The 16,288-nt window shown below is 41.2% G+C and overlaps 1 protein-coding gene across 1 annotated transcript in view; it reads left to right on the forward strand.

Moving 5' to 3' along the window:
- Positions 1–14,828, forward strand: part of WIPF1 (WAS/WASL interacting protein family member 1) — a 29,152-nt gene extending 14,324 nt beyond the window's left edge. The window contains 5 exon segments of the mRNA XM_017856953.1: positions 1,626–1,775; positions 1,778–2,395; positions 5,976–6,188; positions 6,859–6,972; positions 11,821–14,828. Coding sequence (XP_017712442.1) covers positions 1,626–1,775; positions 1,778–2,395; positions 5,976–6,188; positions 6,859–6,972; positions 11,821–11,876 — 1,151 coding nt within the window. The 3' untranslated portion in view covers positions 11,877–14,828.
- The last annotated feature ends 1,460 nt before the right edge of the window (positions 14,829–16,288 follow it).

The raw sequence follows: 16,288 nt of genomic DNA on the forward strand, positions 1-16,288 counted from the left end.
AGAGAGAGAGAGAGAAAGAGAGAAAGAGAGAAAGAGAGAAAGAGAGAAAGAGAGAAAGAGAGAAAGAGAGAAAGAGAGAAAGAGAGGAGAGAGAGAGAGAGAAGAGAAAGAGAGAAAGAGAAAGAGAGAGAGAGAAAGGGAGAGAGAGAGAGAGAGAGAAAGAAAGAAAGAAAGGGAGGAAAGAAAGGAAAGAAAGAAAGAAAAAGTTCTCTCTTAAGTTCATGATACTCCACTGTATACATCTGTCCAAATGCTTTCTTCCTGTGCCTTAGATAAAATCGGAACCCCTTCTGTCCTGCAGGACTCCTTGTGACTCACCCCTGCTGGCCATTCAGGCTCCGCTTCCCATGAATCTCTCCCATTCTCACTGTGCCCGGGGCACACGGGCCTGTTTTTGAACTTAAAGCTGTTTCCCACCTCAGGGCCTCTGCACCTGCTGGCCCCCTGCCTGAAGTGCTGGTTGGTCTTCCTCATCTTTCCATGGCCGACTCCTTCTTGTCAGGCCTCAGCTCACGTCACATTCTCAGAAGAGCTGTCCCCAGCCACTCCATGTACCCTGGCCTCTCCAAGCACTCTTGATCTCATCAGCCTATTTTAGTGTCTTTTTAGTACATATAATTATCTGAAAGTATTTATTTCCTGGTTTATTGTTTGTCTCCCCCCACAAGAATGTAAACTACAGGAATGCAGAATCTTGTCTATTCTGTTTACTCCTCTGTCTCTGGTCTCTAGATTAATGGCAGGCGTATAGCGAGCCCAAAATTATTTGGTACGTTTATGAACTCATGATTGAAGGGTAGATTTTTTTTTTTTTTTCCAGAATTACCTTGAGTTCCAAGAGATTCTGGGATGGTGGTTTGAAATTTTCCATCTCTTTGATTCCCCCTTTAGTTTCTCTCTTGTTGAACCAGAGCAGTTATAGGATTGTTCTGTCCTGCCAATATTGAAGCAGAGGTTGACGTGGTAAGAAAAAAAGTTGTGTAGTTGCCTGCTTCTTTGTAGATGAATTCCATCCACTGGTGTCAACTCTTCCAATTAAACTTTATAATGATGGTTTCTTTTTCCATTCTTAGTTTTTTCTTACTGCAGTCATAACTCTTTCCTTATATTTTTCCATGTTTTCTTGGGCATTTCTCTTCAAAGGGACTAGATAAGCCCTCACATATGGAGATTTACATTGGGATAATTTTTTCACCTAAAACAGCTGACTTATTTTCAAAACTGAGAGGTACAAGGGCTGGGGACAGAGATGGTGATGGGGAAAATGAAAAGCATGATTCTACCAATGCCATCTTGTTCTTGTCCTCTCATAATGAATAGGCATCTCACCAGAACTTTCCCCGGCTTCATCCTGGCTGTTGCCTATACATAATACTAAGATCTTTCCAGACTCCTTTTGAAAGCTGATGGGCTGTAGAACTTGGGACTCGCAGGTAAATAGAGCTAGGGTCGATTTTCTGCTCCCAGGAAGGACCACACAAAACCCAATTTATATAAATACTAGTTTCCTATATTTTATAGCCCTCTGAGGAACGGACTTCCAGTCACTGGGAACAGACTCTAGCTCTCTGATTTCTTTAGAGTTCCTGATTTCCTAACTGGATGTTTGTTTTCCTGTTTTTCAGATTCTGGAGGAAGCCGACCACCCATGTTGCCACCGGGAGGAAGATCCACATCTGCCAAACCCATTTCACCCCCAAGTGGCCCAGGGAGGTTTCCTGTGCCTTCTCCAGGCCACCGAAGTGGTCCCCCAGAGCCTCAGAGGAACCGAATGCCGCCCCAAGGCCCGACCTGGGCTCAAAGCCTGATAGCATTCCCCCTCCAGTACCTAATACTCCAAGACCCATTCAATCAAGTCTGCACAACCGGGGGTCCCCACCAGTGCCCGGAGGCCCCAGGCAGCCCGGCCCCGGGCCCACTCCTCCCCCTTTCCCTGGAAACCGCGGCGCTGCTTTGGGAGGAGGCTCAATACGTCAGTCCCCCTTGAGCTCCTCCTCTCCCTTCTCCAACCGGCCTCCCCTGCCGCCTACGCCCAGCAGGGCCTTGGATGAAAAACCCCCTCCGCCACCTCCTCCAGTAGGCAACAGGCCCTCCATCCACAGGGAAGCGGTTCCCCCTCCTCCTCCTCAGAACAACAAGCCTCCAGTGCCTTCCACTCCGCGGCCTTCCTCCTCTTCACAGGCCCCACCTCCGCCGCCACCTCCCAGCAGGCCCGGGCCGCCTCCCCTGCCTCCAAGTTCCAGCGGCAATGATGAAACCCCAAGACTCCCACAGCGGAATCTGTCCCTCACTTCGTCCACGCCCCCCTTACCTTCGCCAGGACGTTCAGGTCCTCTTCCTCCCCCGCCCAGCGAGAGACCCCCACCTCCAGTGAGGGACCCGCCAGGCCGATCAGGTATGACAAGACGTGGGGTGAGTCGCTTCCAAAACCCAGCCTGCCCCAATGTACCAATAATCCTATCAGTCAAGATAGTCTTAACAAAAGCAGGCATAAGTAAACTCTCAGACTGCTTTGTGCTTTTAAGTGGCACGTGACACGTGTGATCGTGACGTCTTGTAAATCCCTTAGGAAAGTGGGACGAATATTTCTGTTGGCGTTTTAGCGATGAGGACACTGAGTAGACAATAAAGTTAAATGGTCACGAGCTAGTTAATAAAGAAGAGGCAAGAACTTTCATCTTCCATCTCTGAAGTGTACTTGCCAGTCCACTACCCTGCCTCCCTAGAGAGAATTTCAGTGGTCTTACTTGGGAAAATAAGTTCCCACCTCCTGCAGGAGGGCTCCATTATTCCAACGAGAGGGGAAGTTCTTCAAGAGCTAATGAACTTCTCCTGTACTTCTCTCTTCATTAGCCAGGCTTTGAGGCCATTTCCCTATTCATTAAAGACAAATGTTGAAAAAGTCCATTTTGCTCTTTGTTAACATCTCTGGTACATAAATCCCTTGGAGAATCAAATAAAGGTATAGACTATCTTTACAAAAATACTCAGGCATTAACTCAAAATCTGCGTGCTGTCACATGGCTTGAAGAGCCTGCTGAAGCCCATCTGAGACCTTTCCAATGCCCCCATCCACGGTTGAAAAACCTTCATCTGAGGGACAAACTTTCAGAGTATGAAAGAAAACGCGAGGATTGCCTGGAGTTTGCCCTCTCCGAATTCTAATAGGCGTTTTTAGTAGAGTATACTCACTTGATGCGTTTTACAGTGGTTATGGATGAACTTGGTAGAACTACCCACTTTTCAAATTTAATCTCATCATACAGATCTTATGTCTGGAAATGGGGCATTTTTTTCCTTTACGCAGAGATAAGAGACCTTTGACCCTGTGACCTCAGGAACCTCATAATCACCATTCTTTAAACTTGCTCACGTACTAGAATCATCTACGGAGCTTTAAAAACCACGAATGCCTGGGTCCCTTCCCGGAGTCTCTGGTATAATTGGTCTGGGGTGCAGACTGGGAATCAGGATATTTAAAAGCTCCCTGGTGATTATAGTGTGCAGCAGAATGTGAGAACCACACCTTGAAACCATTGTGCCGTGGCCCTAACAAATGGATAAGTCAGCAGATTAAATCTTCCCCAAAATATGACAGGCATTGACATACAACATTTATTGTTTCTTTTGATTACATAAGTCATACTTGTTTATTATCAAAATACTGAAAAATATAAAGAAAATTAAAATTATCTGTAATCTGTCTACCACTACCATCCAGAAATAATCATTGATAACATTTTTTTATTGTGTCCTTTCAGTCTTTTTAAAATGCATATGTGTTTTTACAAACTTAGTATCACACTACATATATCGTTTGCTAATTTGCTTTTTATTTACTAGTATCTCATTAATGTTTGCTGATACGATTATTCTTCTACAGCCTGACTTTTAACAGCTATCTAATATTAAATCCTACAGATGTACCTTGATTTATTTAACCAATCCCCTCACTTGGTCATATGGGCCATCTCTAGATTTTTCCTATTGCAGATAATGCAGTGATACATTTTTGTAGCAAAATATATGTACACATCTCTGTATTTCCTTTGGATGAATTCCTATAAGTGGAATATCTGGGTCAGTGAGTGTGCATAGTAAACTATGGATTTCATAGGTACTGGCAAATTGCCTTCCAGAAATTTCCTACCAATTTACATTCCCACAAGGAGCATATGAGAGTTCATCAAAGGCCCTGTGTATTCTGAGTCATTTGGCTTCAGTGTTATGGGAGTGGGTCTTGGAATCTGACAGATTTGGAGTCAGATCCTGGCTCCTCCACTCAGTCTTCTGATGAGTTTTTTAAGCTTCCAAAACCTCTGAGACCTTGTCTCCTGTCCCTGTACCTCTCAGAGTTGTTGTAAGAATTAAACGAGACAAACATGGATAGTGATTATCTTATTTCCTGGCACGTAGTTATATTCAATAAATGATCATTTCTGTTATTCCACCAGTGGGAAATAGAAATCTGTTTTCTTTTCTATTGTGCCTGTCAGGATTTGGAGCAGGGAGCCATGAGGTTGGAGAGTTAGGAACATGAACAGGACCATTTACTTTAAAAGAAAAGAGATGAAGTTACATAGTACAGGACCCCATAATATTGGAAGTCGAGTTTGCATGTAGTGACAGTTGTGTGGTGGTATCACCAATGAAGTTAAACCCACAGCAAATGAGACACTTTTCCTCAATAAATCAACTCTTGCTGCCTGGGACTCCAGCAATGACAAGCAGATAGAGTAATAAATAACCACTCCCAGGTGAGGCACTGAAGACTCCTTGAGAGACCAATCAGGGCTGGACAGTGCCTCCCACCGCCATAAAATGTTGGAGCCAAGACTTTCTGTCAGGGATATCTGCAGTGGGCAGGTTGTTCAGTTTAAGTTTCCTAATTGGATTCTGAATCTATAGCTAATAAGATATTTATTTATAGCACTGTCAGATATTGTATTCACATAAAATGTCAGTATCTTACAAGTGGAACCCACTGCTGAAGATCAGGAATAATTACTAAGGCCATTTTGATTTACATTGGAAAATGCTCAAGTTTTTAGTTTTGTTTTTTTAGTTTACTTACTACTCAAATAGCCCCTGCATTTGGAGGACAGGAAAAACAAGATGGTTTTCTTTTGTATTATCAAAATAATTTACTTTGAATTTTCTTTAGAAACTTAAAACTTATACCATACTGCTGCATTTTTAAAAAATGGTTTCAAGTACTTACATAGTATTTATTTGCATTTTCACTAGTTTTTCCTGGCAGCAGTGCTGTGGCACTCTTTTACAACTAGGAAACCAAGTTCCATAGGGTACCAGCTTGCTCAAGGTCGAGATTCACATTAGCATTTATAGCCATGGATCTTGACTAGCTGTTTGTCACTCCCTGTATTCATCTGCCTCCCCAAAGAGGAAGAACCAAGAAGAAACTCCTACTGCTCTCAAGATGACTGATATTTGGTTTCCTGATGCCACTTCTGCCTGGAAACAGATCATATGCATCACAGAAACGTGCTTCTGTAATTAACAACAAAACTGCATTCAAAGAACTTCATTCTTCTCAAGACCTAAAATAATTTCATAACTATCTTATTCTTTTTAAAAAAATTATTTCATCATGTCACAGTAATTAGTTCAATAGCTCTTTAAAGGATTGTAAAATTTTTTTAATTATATGGTTGTCAGTATAAACAGATTTTCACCTGTTTTCAATTTCACTCAGCCATCTCCAATCTCAGTGCTAATTCAAAGCCAAAACACCCATTTAGCTATCAGTATGCACTTGTTTTGCATATACATGTGTACACATGCATTTTTTGTTTCTGTGTGTTTACTCATTTCTCAGCCAAATACCCTAGAAAATCTCCACCCTAATTAAAGGGCATGTGTCCAGCAGGTCCCCATCAGCTGTACACTAATGGTGACCACGGTGATGAAATATGGATATAAGGTTCTGCACTAAGTGTCTTTTTTTGCTCCAGGCCCCCTCCCACCACCTCCTCCAGTAAGCAGAAATGGCAGCACGTCTCGGGCCCTGCCTGCCACCCCTCAGTTGCCGTCCAGGAGTGGAGTAGACAGTCCAAGGAGTGGACCCAGGCCTCCCCTTCCTCCTGACAGGCCCAGTGCTGGGGCACCTCCCCCACCTCCACCATCAACATCTATTAGAAATGGCTTCCAAGACTCTCCATGTGAAGGTGAGGTGTGGTCCTGACTCCCTGGGCTATAGGGCAGCAACTAAATGGTAAATCTGTTTGTATATGTGGTTTGCCTGTTTGCGTTTAATTTCTTGTTCCATCATTATCACACTCCATTGCACTGATCTAACTAACCATTCTAAGGCCCACAATGATTTCAAATTAAAATTAGTAATCCCCTTCCCCACTTCCCAAAAGGAGGATCATTTTCCCTGATCTGTTCTTTGTTTGGGTCTCATTTTAGTTAACTTTCCAGAGATTCCAGGATTCTGAAAAGAATCTTTTAATAGCTTCTTCTTATGTACATTTCTAAACAGTTCACTGTAGGTAAGAGGCCCGATGGCCTGCAGATGTTGAACTGCCTATCTCTGCCATTGTTATCAATGGGGAAAAAGGTGTCCTATACCTTAGCCCCCAGCTCCTAAGAGGGACTGGCTGGATCCTAATCACTCTCATTAAAACCACTTTGCTTTGATTTCCAGGTCTGTATATATGTCAGTGTACTAATTCGTGACCTTTGCAGCACTTCCAGCTTTTCTGTAAACTTCTAGGCATAAAAACTAGCACTGATGTCTGTGGTTCTCTCTCTGTTTCATTCTGTGCCTTTTGTTACGTAAGTCTTCATAGCAGATTGTCTGTCACTGAAGATACTGCTTGTTTCTCTTCCCAGATGAGTGGGAAAGCAGATTCTACTTCCATCCAATTTCCGATTTGCCACCTCCAGAGCCATATGTACAAACGACCAAAAGTTATCCCAGCAAATTGGCAAGAAACGAAAGCCGGAGTGAGTATTTCTGCCAAGCTTTTTGAAGATTCATGCTTGAATAGCCGGAGTGACACTCGGGCTGTATAGAAAGTCCAGGCCTCTTGCCTGGAGTGGGGTAGAGAACCTTTTGGAGCCATCTACATTCTAGTAAATTCCCCTTCCACAGGCAGTGAGGAAATTGCAGATGCCCAGAATGCATATGAGAAACAGTTATTTTAATGTGTCATTACAAACTCAAAATACCGTGGTTTGCTAGTATTAAATGTTATTATTTTGCTTCTTTGGACAATCGTCCTCCATTTTCATCTTCCTGAGACAGCACAAGTAGAGCACTCTTCTATTCCTTCTAGTTTGAAATTGGCATAATGTCTGATTAATCATAACAAAAACTCCCTGTAACTGCCTTGATCTTTCAAACGTATGATATCATAGCTTTACAGAGCATTACGTGAAAACGTAAATATATCCATAATCTTGCTACATAATAGATATTTTCATTTTATCAGATTCTCATCCAATTTTTTATCCATATAATTCTGATTTTTTTATGTAGTTATAATGACAGTGTATAGTTTTTTGGCGGGGTTTACATAACATTGCTTAGTAAATAGTGCCCATGTTATCACATGGTTTTTATTTCAGCATATAGTAATTTACCATTACCATGGACATTTAGATTATTTCTGTTGTTCTGGTAATGTAAGTAATGCTACCATAAAGAAGTAAATTGCTTTTCCTCCATTGAAAAAGGGTGTCAACAAGAAGGGAAAATAGACAAACTGGAATTTTATAACACTAAATGTATAGGAAGTGTTACAGCTCTTTCAGAATTTGTCTAGCAGGCTTTCCAGGGTTTTGCTGGAAAGCCTCTTAAATTTACTTTTAAAAAAACACAATAGCCCGGGCACGGTGGCTCACGCCTGTAATACCAGTACTTTGGGAGGCTGAGGCGGGCAGATCACGAGGTCAGGAGTTCGACACCAGCCTGACCAACATGGCGAAACCCCATCTCTACTAAAAATACAAAAATTAGCCGGGCATGGTGGCATGCGCCTGTAATCCCAGCTACTTAGGAGCTGAGGCAGGAGAATCACTTGAACCCGGGAGGTAGAGGTTGCAGTGAGCTGAGATCGCACCATTGCACTCCAGCCTGGGCGACAGAGCAAAACTTCGTCTCAAAAAAAAAAAAAAAAAAAAAAAAAAAAAAAAAAAAAAAAAAAAAAAAAAAACAGCAACAATAAATATATACAATGAAGAAAGAATTAGCATGAAATATGCATATGTCACCCATGAGGCTGAGATTCATGGCAGCCTTAGCCTCAGAGCCAAATTCCCAAACCAGAAATAGAGAAAACATAACCTAATTAAGTCCCAAATACGTTCCACAACACCCCTAGCCATGCCCTCCACTACCTAGCAAGGAGGCATCTACACTACTTCAGAGCTTACTGATTCTTTTTTTTTTTTTTTTTTTTGGAGACGGAGTCTTGCTCTGCTTGCCAGGGGGCTGGAGTGGCAGTGGCCGGGGCTCTCACTCACTGCAGCTCCGCCTCCGGGTTCACGCCATTCTCCTGTCTCAGCCTCACCGAGTAGCTGGAGACTACAGGCGCCCGCCTCGTCGGCCCGGGTAGTTTTTGTATTTTTTAGTAGAGACGGGTTTTCACCCGTACTTTAGCTCAGGATGTGTCTCATCTCCTGACTCAATCATCCGGCCCGTGCTCGGCCTCCCAAAGTGCTGGGATTACAGGGCTTGAGCCACCGCGGCCCGGCCCCTACTGATTCTTTTCTAACACAGTTTAAAGTAATTTTTGGTTGGTTGGTTGGTTGGTTCCAAACCTTATAGGAGATTAGTAACAGCTAAAGTTAAGACTAGTGAGAAGCAAAATCACTGACATGGGAGAGAAGTGACAGATGGCAGTCCCAGGTCAGAGGAGGAGACAGGAACATGGCTGTGCTGTGTGTTACAGCACAGGACAACACCAGATGTTTCTGTTGGGTTAAATTTCTATTGGGTTAAATGAGATTAAATTAATTGAGTTAACCTGTGCTTTGTGCCGCTGTAGAAAAATTTAAAGAATTAGAAAATACAGGAAATTTTCCATGGACAAATGCTAGAAGAAAACAGAATACTACTGCTTAAAAGGAAAACTTTAATTCCTGGAAAAATTTGTTTATGTGGAAGACTGCATTCATAGACAATACCTAATGAAGAGGTATAGCTGTAATAAAATTATTATACAAGAGTTGATGATTGAAATTTTTAGTGAAGACCAGGCACAGTGGCTCACGCCTGTAATCCCAGCACTTTGGGAGGCCGAGGTGGGCAGATCACTTGAGGTCGGGAGTTCGAGACCAGCCTGACCAACATGGAGAAAACCTGTATCTACTAAAAATACAAAATTAGCTGGGCATGGCGGCGCATGCCTGTAATCCCAGCTACTCAGGAGGCTGAGGCAGGAGAATTCCTTGAACTCAGGAGGTGGAGGTTGCAGTGAGCAGAAGTCACACCATTGCACTCCAGCCTGGGCAAGAAGAGCGAAACTCCATCTCAAAAAAAAAAAAGAAAAATTTTTAGTGAAAAGTAAGTTTTCACATGGGACAGGTATCTTTGAATGCTGTGTGTGTGTGTGTGTGTGTGTGTGTGTGTGTGTGTGTTCACCAGAAGAAGGGCTTCTGTTTGATAACAGTACAACCCTTCTTCCTTCTTGGGCACCAATAAACGAATGACTTTAAGGAGTTGTTCATATAGACTCTAAACATTTTTTCTGACTTATTATTTTCCTCTTATTCTAAATATTATTTGTGTTTTTAAATTGGTAACAGGCCATCTTCCCTGTACCCTCTAGATTTTTAATGTAATAGCTAAGCATATTTCTTCTCCCATCCTCCTTTAAGATTCAAGTAGGCAATGTAAGGACTAGAACTGTGTCCTGCTCACTGTTGCATCTTCCTTGAGGGGCACAGAGCCTGAAACATAAAGGGCATTTTCAAGTATTTCTTTTTAAAAATGTTCTTATAGAGACAGGATATCTCTGTGTCGCCCAGGCTGGTCTTGAGCTTCTGGCCTCAAGTAGTCCCCTGCCTTAACCTCCCAAAGCACTGGATTATAGGCATGAGCTACCACACCTAGCCTAAAAGTAGTTTTTAAATTGGTGAATTAATTTCCGCTGTCTACCAAAATTTTTTTGTACATTTGCCTTAAATATTTCCAGCATTAGGCATGTTTAATATTTTATAATGATAATGTATCACGTAACAAAAATAAATAAGGCACTGTCGAGTACCAAGTTTTCCTCTGCTCTGCAGCGGCCTCAGCCTCCCAGCCCACAGCCTGAGAGCACACCCAGACAGCCCTGAGCAGTACCGAATGCACTTGGAGTGTACTCTAATTACAGCTTTGGACTAGGCCAGCCCTCATTCTACTAACCACTTGTGGCGGGTCAGTTGATGGTCAGGGCTCCATGATAGGTGTCTGGTTTACATCCAGATGAGTCTTTTCTCAGATGCCTGCCCAAGAAAATATTTGGTGGGGATGGTGAGAGGAAGAGGCGCCTCTTTCAGTGTTTTCTCCTAACTCTTTTCCTTGCTCAGAAATTTGGTTCTTTCTCAGAAATCCCTAAGTGGACCAGTAGGGTCCCTATCAAGATCCCTACTGAGGAATCTGCCAGTTCCAGCCCACTGAGTCTCAAGAGTAGTGGTTAGAGCAGACCTACCTGATTGACACATGCACCGGGTAGACCTGTTCACAGCATCTGAGCACCTGACCTCATGCCGAATACCTGTTAAATTCTCAACAAATGTTTGTGTAGTAAATGAATTTTTCTTATGTGAATGGGTTTTAAGCCTAGTTACAGTGGACTGATAGCCCATGAATAGATTGGTTTTTGGTTTTGTTTTGTTTTGAGACAGGGTCTCACTCTGTCACCCAGGCTGGAGTGCAGTGGCACAATCTTGGCTCATTGCAGCCTCGACCTCCCAGGTTCAGGTGATCCTCCCACCACAGCCTCCTGGGTAGCTGGAACTGTGGGACAGGCACGCACCAACCTGTCTGGCTAATTTTTTGGAGACAGGGTTTTGCTATGTTGCCCAGGCTGGTCTCGAACTCCTGAGCTCAAACCATCCTCCCTCCTCAGCCTCCCAAAGTGCTGGGGATACAGGTGTGAGCCACCGCAACAGGGCCATGAATAACTTTTAAAAGAACACATTGATAGAGCACTTGAAAAGATGCTCAACATCACTGATTTTTAGGGAACTGCAAATAAAACTATAGTGAGATACAACTTTACACCCATTAGGATGGCTACTGTCAGAAAAGCTTTCTCATTTTTAATTAGAAGATACCTAAATGCCCAACAAAAGGGAATTGACTAGGTAGACTGTAGTGTACTCATATTTTGAAATACAGTCTGTCATTAATAATCTTTGCAAAGAGTAATGCCTTTGAAAGATGTTCAAACTGATTACATGATCTTATTTCTGGAAGAAAACGGGGAACTGTTCCTAAATAAAAAATATACATGTAATTGGTTATCTCTGGGTGCTGGATGAATGGGTGAGTTCTTTGTTTTTACTCATCCATATTTTCTAAATCTATAATAAACACACACTGTGATAAGAAGAAAATGATTTTTTTTAACTTTGTACAAGTACTTGGGAGCCAGTGATGGATCATCCACCATGATGTTTATTCAGAACATTACTTGCTTCTTTTCACCTCTCATTTCTCATCCACAACATATGCCAGTTAGCTGACAGCCCTGGTCATGGGGATGAGGTAGTGGGTACCCGTGCAACTATCCCCGAGTTTCCACAATGAGAACATCAGCTTTCTAACCAAAATTATATTTTGTCTGTTTTTTCACCAAGGTGGATCCAACCGAAGAGAAAGGGGTGCCCCACCACTCCCTCCCATCCCAAGGTGATCTTTGCCTGCTCTTCTCTACCCAAGCTCGAGAGCTGCTTCTGTTGCTAAGAACTGCACACCCTCCTCCCTGCTTCTTCCCTTATGCCCCATGTATGGGCAGGAGGAAAGATGGGAGGGTGAGTGGGAATATGCGTGTGTGCGTGGGAATCGGTAAGGAATGCACCTAGCTTTTCATATTGTTTATTCTCCAGGCTATTGCTTGCTTCAGCTGCAGCCGGGGTCGATAGGCTTTTGTGGTAATAGGCAGAGATGAATTGCATCCCAGCTTTCCACCAACCAAATCCAAACATTCACTGCTTATTTGCCACAGACTGTAATTATTAAAGTCCCTGAGAGCTGTTTTCTCCCATTCCTTTTTTGCATGCTTGGCCTCCTGTCTGTTTCCATGAACCACAGACCACCTAAGCAAGCTGCTGAGTAAGGGCTCACAGGAAACTTTTGCAGTCACAGGATGTCCAATCTTTGGCAGTCTGAGCTCAGCTCCAAGACAGAGCTATCCAATAGAAATATAATGTGAGCCCCATATACAATTTTAACATTTCTAGTATATTTTCAACAAGTGAAGTTAATATGCATCCAAAGTATTTCAACCTGTAATCAACATAAACTTTTAATGAGATATTTTATATTATTTTTTGGTACCGAATCTTCAAAATCCAGTGTATTTTACACTTACTGGTAGCACATCTCCATTTGGACTAGTCACATTTTTAAGTGCTCAGTGGCCACATGTGGCTGGTGGCTACTGGATTAGACAGCACAAGTCTGGAAGATGGAAGCTAGTGCAGAAACCTCTTTTAAAAAACAAAAAAGGCAAGATGGGCTTGAGCGATTCAAGAGGCAACTAAAAATAAAATTAGGACCCAGTACCTTGTTTGACACACAGTTTGACCTTCAATTTTGCTCCCGTATCTTCCCTCTTCCCTTAATATCTGTATACAAGTGTTGCGTCAAAGTACCAAGGTCAGAAATTAATTGAGTACAGTTTACTAAAGTCATGTGGAATAAAGCCACTGGAAAGAAACAGAAAGCCTGTCGGGACTTCCGGGCTCAGAACCAGCTGGCTCACGCAGTCACTTGTCAGTTGGACTTCTGCCTTGTGAAATGGAAGCAGCCTTTGTTCCTCTCTGGCTGAGCAAGCTCCTGAGGCTGGGAGAGACTAGGAAGGCTTGGTAGGAGGGGAAGAAAGTCAGGGAAAGGTGTCAAATCAGAAACATGGAAGAAGAAGGGAACAGATTTGAGTTGGTGGGTAAAACTCTAAAAATCTAAATCTGATTCCTATGTAAGGGTTGAGCGAATTAGGGAGATTGCTAGTGGAAATTGGAGGGAATTTGTTTTGCATCATTTGTCTAGGTTCTATGCAAATACAGCTCCACTAAAGGACCACAGGGAAGAGCCAGCCTTGCCTTTTCTTACATGATTTTGTTTACAAAATTTTAGTAGGACTTTTAAATCTAGCTATAGAGTTGGGAAAAAATATTTCCACTTAGATATTTTATATGGTTTTGTTTAAAATGACCATTACTTGTTTTTTAAAAACACATGACCACATATGTATATGTATATCTACCTAAACGTTGTATCACGGTTTCAGTATGTTATTCATGTATTACTGGGAGATGCTAACAAGAAACCAACCCAAAGAAAATTCTGAAAAATACATTTCTATTTATAGAATAAATGTTTCATTTATATAAAAGCAAAAGAACTTAGAGTTCTAATAAATGGGATGTCTAATAAATTATGAAGTTACTGATTTGAATATATTATATTTTTATAACTTCCTTGCCAAAGTCCTGATGTAGTACATTAGAGAACCTGTGTTTCCTCTCTCATCGACCATTCGTCTGTCTTCTATACAGTCATTTGGGCTTTTTACTCAAAGAGAATCAAGAAATAATGAGGTGTAACAAGCTTGGCAAAGTGTTGGTTTTTTTTAAAAAATTTGTTAATCTCTAGCAGTTTGGTAATTTAGCAGCATCATTTATTTGGGATTCTTTTATCTGATTTCAACAGTGAAAAGCATCCCTGTGATAAAGCCTAATGACCCATTTCACAAAAGATGGAGTTTGCCCTTCCTAGAAAATATGACAGAGAAAAGTCTGACTCAAAGAAAGTGGGTCTGAATTTTATAAGGGGTAGTAACAATTGGACAATTCCTTTGCATATCTGAACTTGGCAGGTACCATTCTAAATTTGAAACAGGGTCATAGCTCAAAGTTGCCATTCATCCAGAATAGAGATCTTTTAGAATGTAGTGCTTTAAGTGAGTGTTTCATTAATACACCTACACCCTTTCTTTGAAAGTTTGCAACCTAATTGCATCTAAAACTTTGAATAAGTTCTGTGGTAAAATCTTAAACTATGGAAAATTACAAAAATGAATATTTTCTTCCCTGAAATCAGAGCTTACATGTGTGTTTTTTTCATAAAATTTTCAGATAAATGTATTCAACATGTAATACAGTATTTTAACATTCACCTCTTATTTTATATTGAAATGTATTACAGTATTAAAACTCAGTGTTCAGTATTTATTTCACTATGCATATTATTTAGTAAAAGCCAGGAGAAATGTTTAATCCAATGGTGCCTTACTTTGTGATTTAAAAGAAGTCAACTTTTTTTATGTCTAAGTAGCAGATTATTTGCATATTTGTAAAAACTGTTAGGTCTTTATATTTTAAATTGTAATACCAGTGTTGTTATTTTAGTAGCAGAAATGGGATGATTGTTCAAGTTCCCAAAAAATGTTGGCGTGAAATTAATTTTTTCCTCCTTATAGTCAAGGACGGTAGAGGAAGAAAAACATTTTTTTCATACCATGCACTATGTAAACAGACACATTTTGGTATCTGTGTCATCAGGACAGTGTAAATGGTAGGGTAGAGACTCCCCTAGACATCTGCATCTTTGTAAGTTAGACAGACAATAAAGAAAAGCAGAATGATATGGTGTCAACTGGTGGTTTTTCTTTTAAGTATTGTTTATGTAAATATAAACAAAAAACAAGTGTCTGTTTTCTGTTTTAAACTGTGGAAAAGACAAAAAAAGGTTTGTATAAGTAAGTATTCATTGCACCTACTTGCTAATCCAGCCTGCGTTTTTTCTGAGAATCTGCATCTTAGTCAAAATCTGTTTACTTGAGGCAGATGTTTCTACGAGGAGGTAAAGATGGATGGCTGAAGCAATGGATGATGAAATGACAAAGACTGGCATGGATACTGATAAATACAGGAAAGGCCAATGGGAATTTAGGAGCCTGATAACTTTCTTAATTATCTGCTCTATGTGTATATACAGATCTCAATATAGTAGAACGGCTAAGAGCTTAAGACCTGGCTCTTACTTGCAAGTCACTTCACTAAACCTGTTTCCTTATCTATAAGGTGAGGAACTATCTTATAGCATTAATATATGCATTAAATGAGATAATGCACTCAGCATTTAGCCTTAGTGTAAGCACTCAATAAGGAGTAGCCACTATTAGTTTGAAGTAGGAAACAAATATTTATATAATGATCCCAAATTAACTGAAGCCAAATCCACTAGAAGGGGATGTACCAGTGTACTTTGAAAGGAAAGGAACACTAGCTCCTAGATTGAAAAAATATCCATATCAGAAATGCAAAGCAACCTCTACATAAGTAAGGGCCACCTCATCTACTGTCCTCCCTGTACCTCCAGGCCTGGAAAATGAAATTTTACCGTGCTTCAGTCATCAAAGAAATATTATTGGGTTCGGTATGAAATAACAGAAAGTAAGGGCCAGAAAGAACCTCACAGATAGGGCGACCTTAGAATTTATGATCCACAATGGAACATGTTTGAGAGTGGAAGGGGTGCTAATAGTTGCAGTGGCAAAACAGGTATAAGTCTGGGTTGCCTTGGAAAATTGGGCCATGTGGTCACCCCACTCAGAGGTCATCCAGTCCAACCGTCTGGGCTCACAGATGGGCAATTTAAGGCCCTAAATGATGTACTGATGACGGACAATGTGACTTCTCACTGTACTGTCCCATCTTCATAGTCCTTCCTGCCTCTCTCTGTCACTGTTTCATGTGTCTTTCGCATTGGCTGGAAAGAAAAGGCCAAATGGAGAGGTTACAGCGTCACAGCAAAAGCCGTGCACCCACAGACCTGCATTTGGATTCTGGCTCTGCCACTTGCTCCCTTTGAGGCCATAGACAAGTTATTTAAGTCTGAGTTCTAGCTTCCTTGATTGCAAAATGGTTACAACGCTTAAATAATACACATCCAGAAGCTTTGTAGGTGGTTTATTGAAAAAAATAAATAAATTTTAAAATAAATAAGTAAATATGCAAAACTCAAGCAAGATACTTGGCACATGTTAGGCACTCAATGAAAATTAACTCCATTTCATTTCTTTTTTTTTTTTTTTTTTTTTTT

Source organism: Rhinopithecus bieti, unplaced genomic scaffold (genome assembly GCF_001698545.2).
Source record: "Rhinopithecus bieti isolate Rb0 unplaced genomic scaffold, ASM169854v2 scaffold_43749, whole genome shotgun sequence".
Classification (NCBI taxonomy): domain Eukaryota; kingdom Metazoa; phylum Chordata; class Mammalia; order Primates; family Cercopithecidae; genus Rhinopithecus; species Rhinopithecus bieti.